The sequence below is a fragment of the Pomacea canaliculata genome, linkage group LG12 (genome assembly GCF_003073045.1).
Source record: "Pomacea canaliculata isolate SZHN2017 linkage group LG12, ASM307304v1, whole genome shotgun sequence".
NCBI classification, from domain to species: domain Eukaryota; kingdom Metazoa; phylum Mollusca; class Gastropoda; order Architaenioglossa; family Ampullariidae; genus Pomacea; species Pomacea canaliculata.
The window spans coordinates 15310482-15331835 of NC_037601.1; the positions used below are offsets into that span (position 1 = coordinate 15310482).

The window sequence follows — 21354 nt, forward strand, 5'->3', positions numbered from 1 at the left end:
TTTTTACGTGCTGATGTGTGATGTTGGCAGCCCTGTGGCTGGTGTTGTAGGTCAAGGAGTGGCTTTAATTCTGCGAGGGCGACTGATAGAGTCTGCTTTTGTGCAGGCTGTAAAGATCGAGTCTTCCTGCTGAGTGAATTGCTTTGTACATCTCCGTTATTTGTCAACCTGCTCTGTGCACCTGAACAATTCTTATCATGTTCTGTGCAGGTGCACACTAGTCATCATGCTCTTTATCGTCTGTGGGTCATCATTGTCTCTACAGTCTGCGATATACTCAACATGTTCTGTACAGTGTGCTCATCATGCCCTGTCTCTCAGCAGGTTCTCCCAGCCCCCTGCCAAGTGCATCCTCTACACCCTGTATACTAATCGGAAAACATTTCCAAGGGTTTAAACTCATGCACATACATCGGGGTCAGAGTTTAAAGTCATCCACATGTATCGCTTTCCTCGGGCAAAAGCAAAAAAATCCCACAATGTGGAGTCTCTCTTGTGGTTATGAACACACACACACAGATGTACACTCGAGTACACGATCTTTCCGTTGATAAGTCCCACCAGCTTGTTTGTGAAATTGTGAGCCACTCGAACAGTGGCTGGCTGCAGACGACCCCCACTCCTTGCTTCTGTGGGGAAGGTGTTGGGGGGGGGGGGAGATAACATCTTATTGCCTTCCCTCCCTTTGGTCACGGTCTGTCGGGTGTCGGCTACGGAGTGGCCGCCCACACCGTGATAGGCTGGTGTTTATAGCCTGCCGCCTGGTGACGATAACTGCTCCGAGGTGCAGGTCGACGTCGATGTCAAGTCGTCATCGCAGGCACTCACGTACGCAGATTTTTTAAATTTGTTTTTTGTTGTTGTAATAATGGGCTGCCAGTGACAAGCAGCTTGCCTCCCTTTGCAAAACTGCACGTGCAGGGTATCTATCCCCTTTCCCTTGCTCTCTCTCACGCACGCGCACACACAAACATACATGTCGGGCGTGAATAAATCAGAGAAAGTTTTACAAGAATATCCTTTTTTTAAACCCAATGGAGCTGCCGGCAATGTGACTCTCCAGCCTGACCTTCTTGGATGTCGCGGGTCATAACCCCTGAGCTGAACGACTAACGGGCGGGAGGACCAGTACAGTGCTGAGTCCCGAAGACTTGGCCACCCGGGAAAAGGAACCACCCAGAATTCCGATGTCGATGCTGTGTTCCTGCGTCTCACTCGCGTGAAGTTATCCTGTTCCTCACGTCGTTTTCCAGCGTTACGTCATCACGTCTGTCACGTGACGTTCCCGTGTCGGTGTTACGTGAGAACTATTTGTCCCTTGATAGGGGGAAGCACATGGGTCCACACAGCCCGCCATTTACACCTGTTTGAGGCGAGTGATCGTCAACCCAGTGTCCTGCACAGGACGACCTGTCCACTCTGCGTTCGGAACCCACTTCTTCCTCTGGACACCGCGGAGTTGACCTCTCAGGCACCTTGTAGGACACTTACAGCATCGCGCAGGGTCACAGAGGTCAGAGATAAGCGAGTTTCCTGTCTGTGAAATGTGAGAATTGGAATTTCACATTTTTGCACTAAACGAAGGCAGCGTGACCGTCTCACGAATTTCCTCTGTTGGTTTTATGAGAAACAATGTAAAAGTATTTAGGCTACGATCTTGTGGAATATTTTCAAACCGTCGGTTTTTTTTTTTTGTTTTTTTTTTTGAGAGTTCTCTCTCTCTCCCTCTCCTACTTTCTCTCTCCTCTTTCTTTTAAGAGTCCAACGTTATCAAAATTCGACAAAGGTAAGTTGTAAATGAACTTTCAAGAACGAAGTCTCTTTGCGGCGATTTAAAAAATCACGAATTTTTCATAAAAACAATCAAGAATTTTTTTAGAATCGATTTCAGACAGGTGTACGCTTGTGGGATCAAAACTGCGGCTTAGAGTTTTTTTTCCCGAGAAGTTTGCGAATCCTGTGTATTTTTCTTACAGGTACCACACCAATTTTACTTTAGGGTCAGCTATAGGGAAATAAACTGTTTATTTTTTAAGCGCAACCCGAAAAAAAGTAGAAGAAGCTGTGAGACAGAAGGAGAAAAAAACTGTACTGAAAAACAAAACGAGGGTGCTGAGGAAATCAGTCGGTAACCCCATCAGGGAAAACGTCGTGTCACGTGTCACACTGTAAAGGGTCGGCGATAATTCAGAAAATACCAGAACATGTCTTGAGGGAAACGCACGGCCAAATAAAAACAAATGTGAAATCCGACGACTGGGAAAGCCGACGATACAGCATCCACACACAAGATAAACGACACAAAACAAGGCTCGGGCCCTAAAAAACAAGCTGGGAGGCTGCCTGGAGGAGGCTTCGTCAATCAAGACAGCAACACAACATCGTGTCGACGTCGGAGCCGCCATGCACGTGGGCCGCCGGGGTCAGGGGTGGGGAGGTCACAAGTTATTTCATTTGAAAGCACGAGGGTGAACATCCGATGTTTCGCTTGAAACACCTACCATCCGTGTTTTGCTGCTTTCACGCACTTCGCATGCAAATGAAAATTGTCTGAGGTTCTTCTTCTCCTCCCTTCCTTTTTTTTTTAAAAAGTTGAGATTGCAATGTCTGCGTTAAAGGCCATGGAAAGCCAACGGAAAACTATATTTCCAAGAGAGAGAGAAGGGAAGGGCAATGGAAGAAACAAAATATGAGTTAACGCCCTTTTTTCTGTCTCGGGTGGGTGCCGTGCTCTAGATTTCAGTATTGAACAGAGTTAATATCCGTGAACACATGAACAGTGCCACACCTTGCGATCCATGCATGCACGCAAGCAAGCGCACAAACACACATGAAATAAGACAAAGTGCCAAAGAGCAGTCGAATGATCATATTATTTATTCTTATATTGCGGAAGCATCACTACATATATCTTTTTGAAAAATGTCTAAAAAGACTCAACTGTACCAAAAATAGGACGACATATAAAATATTTGTCTCTAGAACTACGGCAAAAATGTCATTGTGTCAATGTCGGACAACAAAAGAGCCGTCGGCTTCGAAGGAGGCGCAATGTTTACCATGTACAGAGGGAAGGGGAGGAGGAGGAGAAGAAGGAGGGGGGCATGCGAAAGGGGAACATAAAGGATCCAAAAAATGATGCTGAAATAAACAGCGCAACTTGCCGAGAGCAAAAATAATATTTTAAAAAAAATCCCTGATAAAGACAAACGCCAGCACACACGCGCTTACACACTCTCGTACACAAGACACACACTGGTTAACTTCAGCGACTGTCCTGGCTAACAGGAGCAAGGGTCAAATGTCAAAACCTGGGGTCAGGTGTGTGTGTGTGGATGCGTGACTGCTGATCTGTCGCATCTTTCTGCCGGACCAACGAACACACACACACTAGAGGAGGACTACAGCATTACTCGCCTGTCTGTACTGCCAAGAAGACCTCGATCTGGAAACTATCACAGCAGTCTCGCCTCAGTACTTTGTGCATGCTAGACAACAAGAACAAGCCATGGACTTACGAAGTTCGCTTTCTCACTGGACCGTGAAGTCTACTCAGCCACACAGATGTGTCAACTGTAAGGGGAAGGAACGAGTGGGTGGAAGGGATGGTGAAGACGGGGGGATGGAACCTCAAGAGTTCGCTCACTAGTCCTGTTTCTACCATTTAAGCGACACTGCTGCAACACCAGACAAGACGCCAACAAAAATATTCAGTAGTCTACAGTCAACTTTGTTCACACTACACCCCATCTTGAATGAACGGCCGTGTGCTTAATAGAAAAATCTGCGATATCTGAATGCACATTCAGGCAAAAAAAAAAAAAAAAAAAGATAATATTCAGGCAAACCTGACACCCTGTTCAAGCAAGAGAAAAAAATTTCACTTCGTGGACATTATGTAAGTATCCGAGCGATGGACAGGGAGAAAGTGGTGGTGGGTACAGGATACCAGACGACAGAGTCCGCTGAGCCCTGGCTCGATGGTGAGAAGACCACCAGCCTTCAGAGAAGATGTAGGACCAGCGGACAAGCTTCACTCGCAAGTCAGCACCAAGTGTTCATCTCTCCGTGTCCACATCCGGGCGAAACCACCCAGTGAAATGTTATGAATACTGAGAGCTTGAGACACTGCCAATACTCATGGCATTCAGTTCTGGACAAGGTCTTTATTGTCTGTGAACACCAACCGTTGTAACAGACGGCAGTTCCTAGTGCCGACCAGCAAGCTGCAGCATCTGACCAAGTGCTAACATGTGCTCTGATAAACAGTGCTGAACACTCACTAACAAGCGGGTGGAGGAGGATGGCGGGGATATTCCTGCCGGCAATAGTGGAGATACCCTGCCAGCAATACTGGAGATACTCTGTTGTCATGTGAACTTCTGAGACTTGACCTAAAGGTATCCACCTCGGGCAGGAAGATATGTTGAGAGGATATATTCTGGTCGTTATTAAAGCTTTGTTGAGCGTCTGCCAATCGTTTTGATCAGCCAACAATGTCCATCTCCTATCACAGGTCACGTGTCTTCTTTTGGCATAGTCTGTGCAATAAAAGGAATTTTATTCCTGAAGTCATAACCATAGTATCTGCGAACACATACAGCGGTGTGTAGACGGTGAGGTCACTACCACACTGGACATGGGGGTTACTGACAGTGACGTTTAACGGGGTCGAGGGGTTACGGAGGGCTGCCTTGGGTGCCATAAGAACAGTGGGTCCAAAACTCTGTTGCCCTTTTCAAAACTAGTGAAATTCAGGTGCTTATTAAAATATTTTATTTGTATGCATTTTAAAAACTTTATTAATTTCAAGTTTTGTACTTTCATAACATTTCCTAAATTTATCTTAATTTATAACAATAATTACTGGCTTATCCTTTAAGCCCCAATATGTTTTCTGCAAAATAAATATTTTCACTAATAGTGACAAACTTTCATTTTCGCTCGTTCCGAGGGCTTGAAACATTGGCTACTAAAAACAGCTTGTTTAGCTTACCAAAACGTTGAACGACCCCCTCAAAAAATTTTCATGATAAACTTATGACCATACACTGCACCATGTGATCTGTGCAGATCACCCTGTGGTGCCAACGTCAGCCGTTAGGAACCTAGGCTGATGCTGTCAGATAAACACAAAGAACTATGATACTTTTGTTAAGGGGAAAAAAAAAGAAATCAGAAATCAGATCACTACAAATATAATTATTAGTTTTGTCATATCCTATTAGGTATGCAGCAAGGTTTAAATGCACGCGTCATTAAAAAAAAAAAAAAACCCAGAGATCTCTAAACCGGCAAATGTGTAACCAAGGATTATTATCAGAATGACTTGGAAAGGACCAAACGCAGAATAGTTTGTACTTTCCTGACATTTATTTCAGTCTGTGAACGTTTCACGCTGTTCAGCTGCGCGTGCACCATGGACTTGTTTCGTTTAACAACACGAACGGGGGGGAAAAATCTGCTGGATACATGAAGAGAGGAAAGAAAACCCTAGAAACATTCCCAAAGCAAAAAACACAGGGTTGAAAAAGGTGCACACCTATACCAGGCTATTATTCCCTTATGCTGTTTGCTCTTTGTCGGAAATGGCATTTCTGCCTGGTGGATTTGGGGAGCATGGGGGTCGGGACGGTCCTTGATGTCGCCAGGATAAGACGATCGCCGACAGAGTTTTATGACAGGCGTTAAACATAACTGGCGCAAGAGGGGTTGGGGGAGAGGGAGGAGTTATCTAATATACAAAATGCATACAAAAACTATTACAAAGGGGGAAAACAGCTTGAGGCCCTGCACTCACCATAGGACATGACCGGATCCATTAGAGGAAATAAAACCTGGCAAATAAGTCTTGTAAGTTAAAAACTGTATAATTTCACTTTTGTAAAGTACTGGGCTAAAGAAAAATCACATGAGATGGTCACAGCATGATGTAACATCCATATAAATATCACCATGAAAACACAATAACGTCAAACTTCTAGTCCCTCAATCCATTAACAATTAAAGAAGCATAGCATCTGGCCAGCTTGGTCCATGGTTAGGCAGCACAGAGAGGAAATGCTGATAGCCCCTCTGTTCGGGAGGATAAAGAGAAGGGTTTTTGCCAACAATGGGGGAGAGCACCTAAGAACAGCTGAAGGATTTCAATGCTTTTTTTTTAAATGCCAAGATCTACCAATCGCATACTCTATCACACCAGTATTTACAGTCATTACATGCACAGAATTTGTGTTAAGCTTCACCCTTGAAGTTAGCTTGACTTGAATAATTATGGAGTCTTATATGTCTAAGTGGTAAAAACAAGAAAATATGTATGAATCCACAACTCAAGTGCCTTCGATGCACTTCCTAGTTTGGACAATAAGTTCATGAATTATTGGGGCAGACAGACTGAGATTTTCATAAATTTTTTGGGGGGTAAGGGTTTCACACATCTGCTTAAATATGAACACAAGATCTGAGAATTAATTTGTACAAATGCAACCTGTACAGATCTGCTTTTCTTACCAAGAGTCATCAAAACGTCTTGCATCTCCATACACAAATAGCTGTCTAGTCAAAATATAGTAAAATTCTAACAAAATGTATGTAAATATAAATTGGTAGGAAAACAAAATGTAATGTCAATGCTCACAAAAAAGGAAAGAAACCAAATGATAGACGAAATAAATGAATAACAGTAATAAACCAAGAGGACTCCCCCAACAAATGATCCCATAACTCTCCCACTTCCAGCACTGATTTCCTCCTCTCACTACTGCATTCTTATGGCATATTTCAGCTTGTGGACATGAAGGGACTGCAGGACCATCACCTGAGTTTCTTTTATCAAAACAATGGAGAGGGAAGGAAAAAACCCAAAAGATAACAGCTCAGAATGCTGCAATGGCACAGTGGAATGAATTTAGCATCTTGGTGAAAAGATACACACCAAGCTTGATTACTGCAACAACCTGGGATTCCACTGTTTGAGGGAAAATCATTTGCATACTGAGACAGCAGAGTAAGAAAACAACCATTTGCTTAAAAAAAATGATTGAGGATTTTTTGTTGTTGAAGAACTAAGGTGTTTACTTCAGCAGACATCCTTTTTTCGTTAATCTGCATTTATCTTGAAAAGTACAAATAATTCAAGACAGTACAGCTTAAAGCTAATGTTGAAAGTTCCCTTAACAAATAGTTCTAACAACGCATTGATTATATCTTTGATAAGATAAATTCTAATAACTAAATTCATTGGGCTGTTTCAAATGTGGCCATTAAGTGCTATCATACACATTTGAAGTTTCTCACTGGAAAATGCAGAATGCTGGGCCACAACCTGATGTTCTTGTTGAAGAAAAAAACACGCTAGTAAAATGCTGTATGAACCTTCTGATGTGTTGAGAACATAGAAAAGATGGTCCTAATACTGAAACATAATATGCTTACAGGCATGCATTCCCATTCACAATAAAACAATTCCTGCAGTCTGTTGCTGAAATCTACATGTCCACAATAGCACTAACACTGCACAAGCCAAATTCCAGAAAAGGGAGCAAGAGAAAAGATCCACCATGAGAAACATTTGCTTGTTGAATATTCCAACGTCATTTTTTAAAATTGTATGCTTCTGTCAGCAAATGATAAATGCTATTATGAAAAATAGATGGCAGATGTTTGGTTGCGCTTGTGATAAAATCCAACATGTCTGATGATCTGTAATGCTTCTTATTTTTTTTTATAAAAAAAACATGAGCCCAATGGTCACCACAATGTGTATGGGTCCCCAAGATCCAATACAGTAAACATCTCAATGCTGTACACAGTTGTCAAGTATCTATGTACACCACCACACAAATCTGCAATTCACAGCACAAAAAAAAAAAAAACAGTCATGGACTGCCCATATGCAAGTCGCCTGGACTAAAATAAAGTGTTATCACATCATGTGTGACAAATTTGTAAAGCTTCGCAACTGTATGAACACTTCTGATACAAGTGGTTAGGGGATGAAGGGAGAGGAGGGTGCATTATCAAACAATATGCTACGTAAAAATATTTAACCATCTAACCCTGCATTGCTCCCACAGCATTCGCATGTCACTCATTTCCTCTCATGACATAATGATGCCAAGAAAATCTCTTCAGGAAAGACAAGAACAAGCAGGAGCAGGACTGAAGGCAATAATATACACAGTGAACGGAAAATCACATACTACTGGCGAGGAATATACAGTGTATTGTATGGCTGATATGACAACTATTGGCAATTATCACTAAGTAACACATAATCGTCACCATCACAACTGTTGGCAGAACCACACACAATGACAATGTACTAAAAAAAATTATCATCACTCAGTGGCTCCCAACCCAAAATGCAAAAGTAAGAAAAAAAAAAAGCAAACAATTCAAACTTCCTGGTGCCCAGCTGACGATAGGCTGGTCACTGCTAGGCAGGCCACATCCCAGGAATGTGGCTGGATGAGTGGACAGTAGGAAAGCAAATTATGGTTTTCTGGGAAGAACAGTAAGACTCTAAAAAGCTGTCCTAGAGCAAGATGACAATGGCTTATGGTGCAAAACTGATGTTGGTCACGCAGTAACTGTATTGTTTATGTGCCCACTTTTAGAAAACATATACCACTAACAGCTTTCAACAAGCATGCTAACCCAAAACATTAGGTAAGGTCAACAAGAGCAGGGAAATGATAATCCAATTCTTCTTAGGAAAAAAAAAAAAGAAAATAGTAATGTGTCTGTGTGTTTATGATTACTGACAGATGGGAGAATAAGGGGGGACAGGCAGGGTAGAGCATGTAGACAGGGTGATGGGTAGGTGGAGCAAGTCATTTGTAAGGGTTGGTTCAACGATGCCAGCACACCAAGCTATAGCTAAAAAGAGCAGAAACAATACTATACACAGAGCCAATCGAGACATCAAAGTTTTAACCATTGTGAGGTACTCCAAATGTTACTGGTTATCTATTGAGAACAATCTAATCTTTGCAAACCAGAAAGCTTTTTTTCATCATGCATATCCCAGAAGTTTGTAAAGTTCAGTGTTTCTTTGTGGCAGCTTTTAAACACAACAAAGTGTGTTTTATAAAATACAAAAAAGCACAAGCGTTGCCTCAGCATTCTGGCCAATGCAGGACATTTCATGATCCATGAGTGTAGTTTAAAAAAAAAGTAATCATAATTCACAATCCTTTAAAGCCCTATGACCTGTCCAAGCTTTGGAAGAAATTCCTACATTTAGCACAGTCCTACAATATGAGATATGTATCATGAACAATCGCAAACATTGCTCAAACTATTTTTACATATGCACACATCACACAATAAAGCAGAAAACTTCTGGCAGATCAACAGAAAATCTCACATAGGTACACACAAATGTAAATGCCACTAGAAATTATGTAGGACAGTGCTGTCCACTGGTCTCAGTTCATATGTTCAGTAATAACATTTCTCACATACGCATCCATTAGTGGAAAAAAAAAAGGAGCGAAAACCAAGCCCACAGGCATTCTACTCCCCACACTGATCAAAAATACAATCACATGTGTGATCTTTGATAAGTCATACTAGAATACTAGTACACAAAGTTCAAATCTCGGAAGCCATTTCAAACCAGCTGTTGTACTGGAGGCAAGAATTAGTTCTTGCTCCAATGTAGCTGCAAGTCATCTCGAAAAAAAAAAATGCACCAGTATACATTAAAAAAAAAACAAACCCTGTATGTCCATCAAAAAGAAAAGGAGGGGGGACTGTCATGCATATGGGTCTTCTCCAAGTTTTGCAGATATTTCTGCTGTCACACCTAGCTGAGGCAGTTATCCCTTTGGGGGAAAATAAAATTCATGAAAGAGAATAACCTGTGTTTGCTCTGGAACTGAAATACTTGAGACGAAGATCCGAGACTGATGGCTTTCATGGTCATGGCTACTGCAACTTTTTCAGCATCTTTGGAGGTACGGGAAGAGCAGTCAAAACACATTGTTCTCTTCACATAAAAATGAAGAAGAAAATGCTTGAAAGGTTGAATGTTTTCAACTATACCTGCTCAAAGCATTCAAACTTTAATTTCTGAATGAACGAAAACCCTTTATGGCTTCAAATCTTAACAAGACATTACAACCTTCCAGACCCCACACTTAGATCAGTAGCAGGGAATAAAAAAAAATAAATAAAAAAATTCCACCAAGTTGTTTACCCTTCTCTTTCAGGAAGACATTAAAATCCTGATAGTCCTTTTTTGTCACAGATTAAAAGACAAAGTTACACAATCGTGTAATTTTAACTACAAATTTTAATAGGTAGCATTGTATATTTGCTACCTGAAACATCAGCTCTAGGAACATGCTTCTACACTCATGGTTTTCAAATTTCTAGAAAATTAGTGTTTTCATGCATATCATGGTGAACTTTTTTTTCCACCAAGTCAACAACAAAAATGTAAAACAGAAGGGAAATGAAAACCCATACTTCTTTCCCCCACCCTCACAAAAACCCCAACCAAACTACTTGGAAGGAAACTAAAAACACAAAATAAAAAAAATCCACACAAAAGAGAAAAATTCATGCTGCAAAACTAACAAATACTTCTTCACATCGGCCAAATGAAAAATAGCTGCATGTAAATAATCATTCACTCTAAACGCATGACGTTTGTGTGTCTGAGCAGAGGAACACTTTTAAACAAATCAAACTCGAATTCTGTAAAACCAATCACAAAAAAATTTCAGCCCTTTTTTTGTGATTAATGAGATCGCTAAAAGTCTACCAGGAAACTCAGTAGAGCTAGAAAGTTTGCTGAAAATAAGCACTGCCTCCATCACCCTCCACTTGAATGGGAGGTGTGCCAAATGCAGCAGTGAACAATTGGTGAGCATGCAAGGTACCAGTATGAACCCAACATCACCAATATTAACAATGTCTTTGCCTCAATCTCTTTTTGCTCCATTCCTATCCCACCAGGAAGCCTCCAGCAGTGACCATGTCTACATGTGTTGCATGTGACAGAATTTAGCTGTCATGTTTGAATTCACTCATGGAAGAATACAAGCTGCTATGATAACTGCAGAAATGAACTTGCAGGATCAAACAGCTTTTGCACCACAAACACTTCCACAAGACTGACCAATATGTGATGCTGCTGTCAGCATTTCTTATGATCACTTCCCTCAGGAAGTGCTGGTCTCCAGCAGGGCTACCCCTTCCAATTAAATGACCTTTAACCTGTCATGTTTCCCCACACTGGGCATGATGCACCATCAAATAAACAAGGTGAGCTGCCACCTTCTCTTTGTACCAACAATAAAAAAAAAAAAAAAAAAAAACCCAAACAAACAGCAAGTGCATCTCCTTAACCTGACTATTTTATCTTTTTGGTGTTGATGTGTGTAGGGTGTATGCACACGCAGGTCAGCAGAAACTGGGGTGGAAATCACTGCTGTTTCTTCCTCAGGTTTTCGTACTCCAGCATGAATAATCCCTCTTTTCTCTTGCATGGATGTGCCAGCAGTGTTAGCCCGATCACCTCATCAAGCCTTTTGCTCTGGCACCAATCACTGCCATGGATGGGAGGGGCTGCAGAGCATGGGGGGAAGGTGTCACTCACTAAACCCTTTTACCACTTGATTGAAGGTGACACAAACTTGCAAACTGCTTTCTGTCCTCACAGATTCCTGGTGCCGGCTGCACTTTCAGAGGTAGTAACATCTAATAAATGGCTCCATTAATCCAGTTTTGCCCTTTTGGCATCCTGACTTTTGTCTGGGGTTGTGTCCAGATTGGTGGCAGAAGCTGGAGACTTCCTGGAAGTGAACGCGGATGAACTGGTCACTGTATGGGACAAAACTTTGCTGTTGCTGATGCTACCACTTCCACCCAGTACTCCAGATCCTGAAGAGTAGGATGCTGGCGACTCTGCGATGGAGAACCCCATAGAATAGGATGGCTTGGTGGCCGACACCATGTGGCTGACACCCAGCTTGCCAACCTTGACCATGTGGGTCTCTAGCTGGCAGTGCAGCTTGAACTCGTACAAGGTGGAGAACTTGTCGCAGCACACCCTGCACTCATACTGGACTTGCTCCAACTTCAGCATGCCTTTGCTGCTCTCACCGCCAGCCACGTAACACATTGTGCGCTGGTGGGTCAGACAGGCCTCACGAGCTGGATACACCATCTGGCACTTTTTGCAAATGTAGCCCACGTCCACTGTGGCCTCCCTGGCGCAGGCGAAGTCTGAGGCGCTTACCATGGCCTTGAGGTCACCAAGAGACTTGCAGTCCTGGGTGTACTGGGCCAGCGTGCAGTTGCTTTCTGTCAGCTTCTCCGAGACATGCTTGATGGCTTGTCCTGGAATCTGCAGCTGAGGCAATGGTGTGCCAAAAGACAGAGGGTCATATGCCATCAAATGCTCTGCTCCTGCAACAAGAAAAAGAAATGTATGTTCTGAATATAACAAGTGGATATCCACAAACCCTCAACCTCCCTTCTGTGGAACACAGAATATAGCTACCTATAATACACCCAGACCTGTCTACAACAATGATTCTGGGACACATCAACAGTTTTAGAAATAAAAAAGTAAGTACATTTACTCTCATACCATCTTGTTTTTTGATGCACATGTGGGTGGGTGGGGTATTAATGTTTTACACTGAGCCATGTGCAGAGAAAAACAGTATGCCCGAGATGAGATCTGAATCCAGAACAGCCAATCCTCACTGTACTGGTGATAGGTGCTAATGGCTGCACAACCAGATGGCCCAGGAAGGAAGAAGGGGGGAGTTGAATATTTCTGCATCATACATGTATAAGACTACATTCTGCATGCTTAACAAATGTGGATTTGTATGATGACCCACCTGGCAGTAAGCCTGGCTGCAGAATAGGCATGGCTGCCATACTAGGGAAGTATCCAGGTAAGCAGGAGTACATAAAGGAGAAGTAGGAGGGGTCCAGACTAGGCAGGTAACCCCCCAAGGCCATCATGTGGGCCAGCTCTGCAGCTTGCTGCTGCTGTTGTTGTTGTTGTTGCTGTTGCTGATGTTGCTCTTTGCTGCTGCTTGTTGATGCTTCGAAAAGATAAAAGAAAATATTGATTTTATATGCAAATTTTATATTATTTTAATGCAAAGCTCTATTCTAGTTTTGCCTAAAACAATCTGTGTCCCTTATTCAAGACATAAGTTTGGAGAGTTTATTTGCTAGTTCAATAAACAGTATTAAAAAAAAACAGGCAAGAGAATAGCGATAGATTTCCAAAATAATTGTCAAATGATTTTTTGTAGCATAAGCTTCTATCAAGGAATCAAGTTTCTAAATGCTTCTCCTAAAGTTATAAAATATGCACTTTTTAACCCTAAAATTGAAAAATTTGAAAGATGCATTCGGAGAGGCAGCCTATAGCTAGATGACAAGGGAGCTTTACTTGACTTCAGAGAAAAATAACTGCCCAAGGAAATATAAATGGCATCTAGACCACTGCTTAAAACAATTTCCATCAGAGTAAATATAAAGTATATTCAGCATTTCAAATGGTATCTTGGATGGATAGGATTAGTCAGACAAATTTATATGTTGGCTGGTTGCTTTAGGAGGAAAGTGCTTCTAGGTAAAGGTGATTTCACACTACAAGTGGGTGTGTATGTTTGGGAACCCCTGCGCTGGTAGGCCCTATGAACAGATGTCACAAGATGAGATCTGAACACTAGGCCTCTCTTTGCAGTGGTGAAAATAAAAGTGTTTTAACAACTACACAACTGGGCGCCCCTCCCCCCTCAATTTATAAACAAAGCACTAAACCATTTTATGTGCACCTTCATTTTTCAAGCCAAAGTACTAAAGCATCTCATCTCTATATCACTGAACCACTAAAACACTTTATCTGTACCTTCACTTTTCTTTTCTTTGCTATGTGTTTCTTCTTTGTTTGTCTTTTTGCTGCTACCACCGCTACTACTGCTGCTGGTAGTGGCGCCAGTGCTGGAGCTGCCAAGTTCTGAGATCACTGGCAAAGAACTAAGACCTGCAAAATTAACAATGACATGTAATGTCATTAAAACAGCCAGCACCATTCACAAAAATGTGATCACTTGCAACATTTTAGTTCTTTGTACCTAATGCCTAGTCCAGTCCTCAAAATCCAAAATGATCTAGGCCCAAACAATGGAGACATCTCCAGCAACACATTTTTTTTCATCCTCTTTATAGCAAACATATTCAAAATATAGCTAATCTTCCGAGTCCTACAGTCAAAGTGTTTAATACCATATCCCATTTGCTTGTTAGACATTGACAGCTTTATTGCTTGCAGTCTCACAGCTACAGCTGATGTGTAAAAAAAAAAATAAAGTACAAAAAAAAATTTCAAATGCTATTTTGCAATTTGGAACAGATCTGGCATACAGTAAAATAGCGAAATAGCCACACAATGAGCAATCATACCATGATGTAACATAGCTAATTCAGTAATTCTCTGCTTTGGACAGATGGTTGCACACAAAGACACAAGACAAAGACTGCAAGCCTATTATTTGTTTTGTGATGCCAAGGTATTTTCCAGTGAATGATGGTGAAGGTGCAATCAAAATCCAGCAACCGTATCATTTCATGACAAGAAATTTATGATGTAGCAATGGCAGCATGGGGAATCAGATTAAAAAGTGAAGAGAAAAATGGTGGAAATTTTATCTCCCCCACTTCCCTCTCACACACGTTTCAGTCTATCATGCACAAAGCACGGGCTCTAAAGATGTGTATACATACACAAATGTGACGCCAATCGTCCACATATGTATGCATTCATTACTATAGACACACTCTTTGAGAGAGAGATATAATATACAGAAACTAAATTCTAATACATGAATCTGAATTCTGCTATGCACTAAAAGATTTCTCATGACTTGAGTTTTCTTGTGACAACAGTTTATAACTATACAGTTTGGATAAAACTTGAAAAAATATTGCCCCCCATTTTCCTCCCTACAAAAAAATTTTGGACATTAAATAATTAAGTTTTAAGTCAACAGACTTTTTCTGCCTATAGCTCACCTGGAATTGCACCTGGCAGTCCAAAGGCTGCAGCAGCATTCAGACCTTGCAGCTGAGCCAGGTGGGTGCTGGTGGGTGATGTTTTGTCCCAGATTTTACGCGCAGCTTCCAGCTCACGGGACTGCTGTCTCAGCAAATTTGACACACCACTGGTGTCGGAAACCTCACGCTCAGCATCCGACTGAGACTGTATATAGCTCTTAACATTGTCAATGTGCCTTTTTGTGAAAATGTGATCTTGAACAGTGAATTTATGGGAGTATGTGAATTTACAGAGCGTACATTCTTCCGGTGTCTTGGCAAAATCCACATCTGAACAATAAGTTTTGGCCATAGCTAGCTTGGATTTTTTTTCTTTGGCCCGCGCATTCTGGAACCAGACTTGCACGACACGCTTTGGAAGGCCAATCTCTCGGCCAAGAAGTTCACACTCTGCCATTGTAGGTGTCTTGTAGTCAACAAACAGTGTCTTCATGACCCTGACCTGGAGGCTGGTCATCTGAGTGCGATAGCGCTTGTTCTGGACAGCTCCTCCGGAGGAAGTTCGTGGTGAAGGGGGACTACTACCCATGTCTCCCTGGTACTCGGAGTCGGCCAGCTCGGACTGTGTCTCGGAGAATGAGTCATCCAGGTTGCTGCTGTGTCGACTACGCTCTCGTTCATAGTCCCTGCTAATCTTTTCAGCAAAGCTGGTAGATGCAGGAAGAGTTTTGCTGTTGTTTCTACTGCTTTCACTACTGTTTTCGCCACATGACTTCACAGGAATGCTGAGATCAAGGGGAGCATCCTCTTCATTGGTGGCAGCTGGTGTCCGCTTTTCCGATTCTGGATATCGAGAAGGTGTGGAAGGTTCTAAGATGTGACTTGGCTTTGGTGGGTGAGCACTACTACTCAGTTTACTGATGTAATCTTTGTAAGACTCTTCATAAATCTGCTTCATTGAGAGCTGAAGAGGGTCAGGTGAGACAGCAGGAGGAAAACCCAATGATAAGCTTGCTGGGGGCATGTATGTGAAATAGGGCTGCATGCTGTTGGGGGACAAAATTTTACTGAGGTCAGCGGCAAGAGGCTGAGGTGTTGTGGAGGAGCCTGGCAGACTGTGTGCTGGTTGAGGACTTTCCATGGCTGCATCAGGGATTGCATCAACATTGATTTCACCCTTGGCCATCTCTTCTGGATGCTTTGTAGCCAGGTGAGACTCCAATGCTGATTTTGCACGGAAGAGGGCACGGCAGAAAGGGCAACGCTTGTGTATGAGCTGCTGGTGAGCCCTGTAGTGTCCTTTACGCTCCCGCGCCCGAGTATTCTGGAACCACACCTGTACAACCCTCTTTTTCAGTCGGACCTCCTGAGCTATTGTTTCCAGCTGCTTGCGGCTGGGGTTGCAGTCAATCTGGTATTTCTGATACAAATAATCCAGCTGCTCTGGCAGTATGGTGGTGCGGAGTCGCTTGTCTTTAGGCTGGTCATCCACATGCTCCTCCTCTGCTTCAAGTTTACGTTTAGCAGTGGCAGCTGCAACACTCAGGATGGACTTGTTGTCTTCTTGTTGGGCCAGAGACTGTAACATGCCAAAAGCACTGGTAGAGCTGAAAGGTGGAAAGAGTGAGGGGTTCATGTCATGGACTTTGTGGTGCTCTTGCAACAGGTCAATGCGGTTGAACGTCGCGCTGCACTTATCACAGTGGAATGCAGGGACGATGCTGGGTGGAGGAACATCTTTGGTTGTAGTTGCAGGCATGGTATCCGACTGGGCAGAGTCATCCAAAGAGGTGTTGCTCGAGATGCTGTCATCATCTGTCATGGTAGAGTTGAGAGGCTTGTTGTTGTTGTTCTCTGACAGGCATGGTCGTTTCTGGTGCTTGATCAGCTCATAGTAGCGTTGAAAGACTGCGCTGCATCTCTTGCACTGATAGTTCAAGCTTGGGGTTCGCTGGAAAGGCGTGTTGCTTTCCTTTACATCTGCTGCTGCTGCTGGCTGATTCTCAAAGATCTTCCGAGCCTTCTGACGGGCATTCTGGAACCAAACAACAATTACCCTAGGGCTGAGATTGAGAAGCTTGGACAGGTGGTCCAACTCATCATCCTTTGGATAGGCATTCTGTTCAAAGTAATCCTGCAGCATTTTAATCTGGTAATCTGTAAATCGAGTGCGATTGGCACGCTTGGTCAAGGACGCCTGAGCAGCGGTCTCTCTTGCCAAAGCTGCAGCATGGGCATCTGTAAGACAGGTGGGAGTACCCATTGGGGTTGGAGTTGGAGGAGCAGAGCATGTGGGGGTGGTGGGGATGGAAGACATGTTGGATGGTGTGGAAGCATTTGATCGGCTTTCATGCTCTTTCCTCTCATCAGCAGATTCAAACTTTGGCAAGCTCTCAGTTTTACTTGTCAGCTGCAACGGTAGCTTCAGATCTGATTCTGACTCTTGACCTTCTGGTCTAGAAGTTGACAAAAGCTCATCGTCATCATCGCTGGGTTCAACTTTAATAGCTGGGATCCTCCCTGTTTTTTCATACTCTTCCAGATCAATGGTGGTGGAAGGAGGGTTGTTGAAATTGTAAGGAGAATCCTTGTTCCTTTGTCTTTCTTTGAATAATGTGTTTCGAAACCAATGCTTTATGACCTTTTGAGGCAACCCTGACTGTTCTGACATCTGGTTGATCTGCTCCTCACTGGGGGAGTTGTTTATGTCAAAGTGGGCACGTAGAATCTTCAGCTGCTCATCACTGATCCTGGTGCGGACACGTTTCTGATTCTGAGCAGCAGCAGCAGCGGCAGCAGCTGCAGCTTGCATCTGCTGCTGGGCTGACATCATACCAGGATCAGCCATGCCTAGCTGAGGCAAAAAGCCTGCTTGCATGTCCATGGCTGCTCCAGACATCATTGGCATGAGTTGAGGCTGAATGCCCAGCGACATGAGGTTCATGGGCACTGGCATTGGCATGAGGCTCAACATAGGCATCATTGAAGCCATGTCAAATGCTGGTGCTGATGACAGCTGAGGAGGTGGTGGCGGTGGTGGTGGCATGTCACTGACACTCATTTTGGATGTCTTATCAACAGCTGAAGAGACATTAACTGAAACAGCAGCAGTAGAAGCAGGAGGGGGAGGATTCAGGGTAGCAGGCTGTAGCACCTGAGTCGACTGAGTGGATGCCTGAACCATTTCTGGTTCAGATTTTGGCTGCTTTTTCTCAAAGTCCGTCTTGAACTTTTCACCAAAATTTTCTACAAAAGAGATTGGGACAACATTTTTATGTACCTCTTCTTCATGGGCTTTCAGAACGAAAACACTTGAAAACTCTTTTCCGCATGATATGCATTTACTCTTGTTAATTTCTGGAAGGTCAACTTTGATTCTCTTTTCTTCCTCCCCTCCATGCAACTCATCTTTTGTGAGAACAGCCTGTTCGGTTTTCTTTTCCTTGCTTTCTAGTAAACATTCTATATCATGGTCTTTCTCCTCTTTTTCCTTCTCTTTTTCCTTTCTTTTCGACTGAGTGTATTCATTAAACTGCATAACACATTCAAATCCAATATTTTCTAACAAGTTGCGATGCACCTGTGGCTTGAAACGACCCATGAATCCCCTGGGCCGTGCAGTCATGATTGGTATCGAGGCTGCCAGAGTTGGGTTGCTAGGCTGCAGGTCAAAGACCCGGCCCATCGACTGCCCCACACCTACATCCACTTTCTGTCCATGTTGATAGTGACCAGCAAAATCAGCAAATTCAGCAGCTCTCATTTCTTCACTTTCCTCAACTTCCTTTTTGATGATGATGTCTTTCATCATCAAATCCATTTTTGTTCCGGTACTCTCTGTGCTGCAGTTCATCATTTTCTTTCCATCATGTGTTTCAACTGTTTGCTGCTCCAAGTCGACCATCTGTCTGCCATTGCTTGAATGCTCCTTGTGGGCTTCATGGTGAACATCGCCAATCTGCCCCTCAGCAGCAGAAAAATACCGGTGACTGTTGAATTCTGATTCTAGTGCCATGGCTGAGGCAAATGATGCCAGAGCAGCGGTTGTTGGACTCATCAAAGAGGTAGTTACAGGAGGTAGCAATTGGGGCATCCCCATTAATGGCAAGGAGTTCAGAGTGGGGAGGGTCTGGAAAAGCAGTGACTGACTTGTGACGGCTGCTAGCTGTTGTTGCTGGAGAGCCTCCATGAACAGGTGCTGGGTCTGAGGATCCAGGGCCAGGTCTGGCTGCTCAATCAGGCTCTGGTTTAAGCTGACCTGCCCAGACATCACCAATTCTGGGATTTTTGCAAGACGAGACTGATGTCCCACTGACCGAAGATGATTCTCAAAAGGTTCAGACTGCCCAAACCCAACCTTGCACAAGTTGCACTGGTATGGTTTCTTTTCTGTCAAACTTTTCGAGGACCCAGTTTTTCCATTGGTATGAGCTGGCTGGTCATTGAGTAGAGGCTGCAGCTGACCACCGGCTGTGGAAATGGGTGGACCAAACTGGACAGCCTGTTTGACTTTGTGAAGATGAGACACTGAATTCTGGTGTACCATGAGGATGTTCTTCTGAGTGAACGACTCCTTGCACACGTCACATTTGAAGGGTCTGTTGGGATCCAGGTACCGATCTACTGAATAGTTAACTTTATCTCCACGTCGGTGTAGCTGTGTCTTATTGTGTGCTGTCAGGTAGCTCTGCTTGGTGAAACCTGCCTTACACCGATGACATTTAAACTTGCGTGATGGGTCTTCGTAGTTTCCCTCTGCCATAGCCTGACTGTTTATAAAGTCTTCCAGTGACTGCTGATCTGGGAAGCTTTGCTTGAGAATCTCTAGCTGATCGGCTTCCTCATCTTCACGTTCTATTTTTTCTGCTAGCTCTTTCATTCTCATTTTGGCACTATCACTGGATGTTAATTCCATATCCCTGTTGCTGAAGACGTATCCTGGCTTAGTATCATTATCCGCCATTTTTTGCTTGGAGACAGGTACCTCAGAACTCTTTTCCCTGACCAAATCTTCTGGTGAGACAGAATTTCCTATATCCACTGCTGAAGGAGTGGATACATTCCTTGCAAGTGTTTTGGGAGAAATTCCCAGGAAAAATGATAGGAACTTTTCACAGCCTGGTGTACTGCATAATGTGGCAATATTCAGGTCTATAGTTTTCTGAAGGTTTTCGGATTCTGATGGACTGAGATCTGAGTGGTACATCTTGAGGTGGCTTCGAAGCTCTTGCACAGAAGAGAAAGAAGCTTGACAGACACTGCACTGAGTGACTGCGATGGCCAGGTGATACAGTCTGTGCTCCTGAAGCCTAGCCTCTGATCTAAAGGCAAGGAAACACTGACTACATCGCAGCATCTGACCTGGCTGCTCCCCTACTGCAGAGACTAAGGTGTTCCGTCGAGCATGGATTTCACGAAAATGCACTTGAAGTGCTTGAGCAGTCTTGAAATACTGGTTGCATCCTTTCTTCCAGCACAAGTAGCCTGGTCCTCGAGGTGTCTGCTTGAGTTCCAGGTGTCCAAGTTCATTCTGATGGGCGTAGAGCAGGTCAATGTTTGCAAAGGACTTTGTACATGTCTGGCATCGATAGAAGTCTTCAGAGACCTCAGCCTTTTCCCCCTGAATAGATATTTCAATGGCTGAAACATAATGAAAAGAAAAATAAAACATCTTTAAGTCAGAAGGAACACATGAAGAATGACTAGAAATATCATTGGTTTTCTATGAATAATTATTTTGTTTTGGAGTAAACAATGAACAAATATGTAATTTCCAACAACTGTAACCACTCACAATCTGATACAGTCCTTCTTGCTTAAAGTACTAAACTCTGACATTTCTTAAAAAAAAAGTCTTCATACGCCAATGAACAGAACAGGATTTGCATTGGCAAACGCTTTCGAACAAGGGAAAAATAGCTTGAATTAATTTACACAAGGTCCATAGAAATCTTGCAAGCAATCTTAGTATGAAGGATGTCTCTGTTGCATTATCATCTGATGAAACAGTGGTCAGTAATGTCAACATATAGCATGTACATGTACCTGGACCACTATGTCCCACGTCTTACAACTATAGTAAACACTGCAACATGAAGACACTTTATGTTCAACTAAAAACTGTTTCTACATGACAGGTATCCTCTTGTTAGATAAGTACTATCACCCTGTATCCACAAACTAGCTGCCTTTGGATCTTGCTGCACAAAACAGGTCTGATACTGCTACATTTTATCATACCAGAACATTCTTTTCCATTTTTCCCCACAAGTTTTTCAAGTCAGTGGTGACCTCAATTTTCATCTTTAATCATGA

The 21354-nt window shown here is 43.0% G+C and overlaps 1 protein-coding gene across 4 annotated transcripts in view; it reads right to left on the minus strand.

Annotated features, from left to right (window-relative positions):
* Positions 1–2858: 2858 nt before the first annotated feature.
* LOC112576703 (zinc finger homeobox protein 4-like) overlaps positions 2859–21354 on the minus strand; it is a 145345-nt gene continuing 126849 nt past the window's right edge. For all 4 annotated transcript variants that reach the window (XM_025259354.1, XM_025259353.1, XM_025259355.1 and 1 more), the window contains 4 exons: positions 15058–20679; positions 13895–14029; positions 12867–13076; positions 2859–12423 (listed from right to left, as the gene is read on the minus strand). In XM_025259354.1, the coding sequence (XP_025115139.1) occupies positions 11729–12423; positions 12867–13076; positions 13895–14029; positions 15058–20679 (6662 nt within the window). In that variant the 3' untranslated portion in view covers positions 2859–11728. The remainder of the gene's footprint in view (positions 12424–12866; positions 13077–13894; positions 14030–15057; positions 20680–21354) is intronic.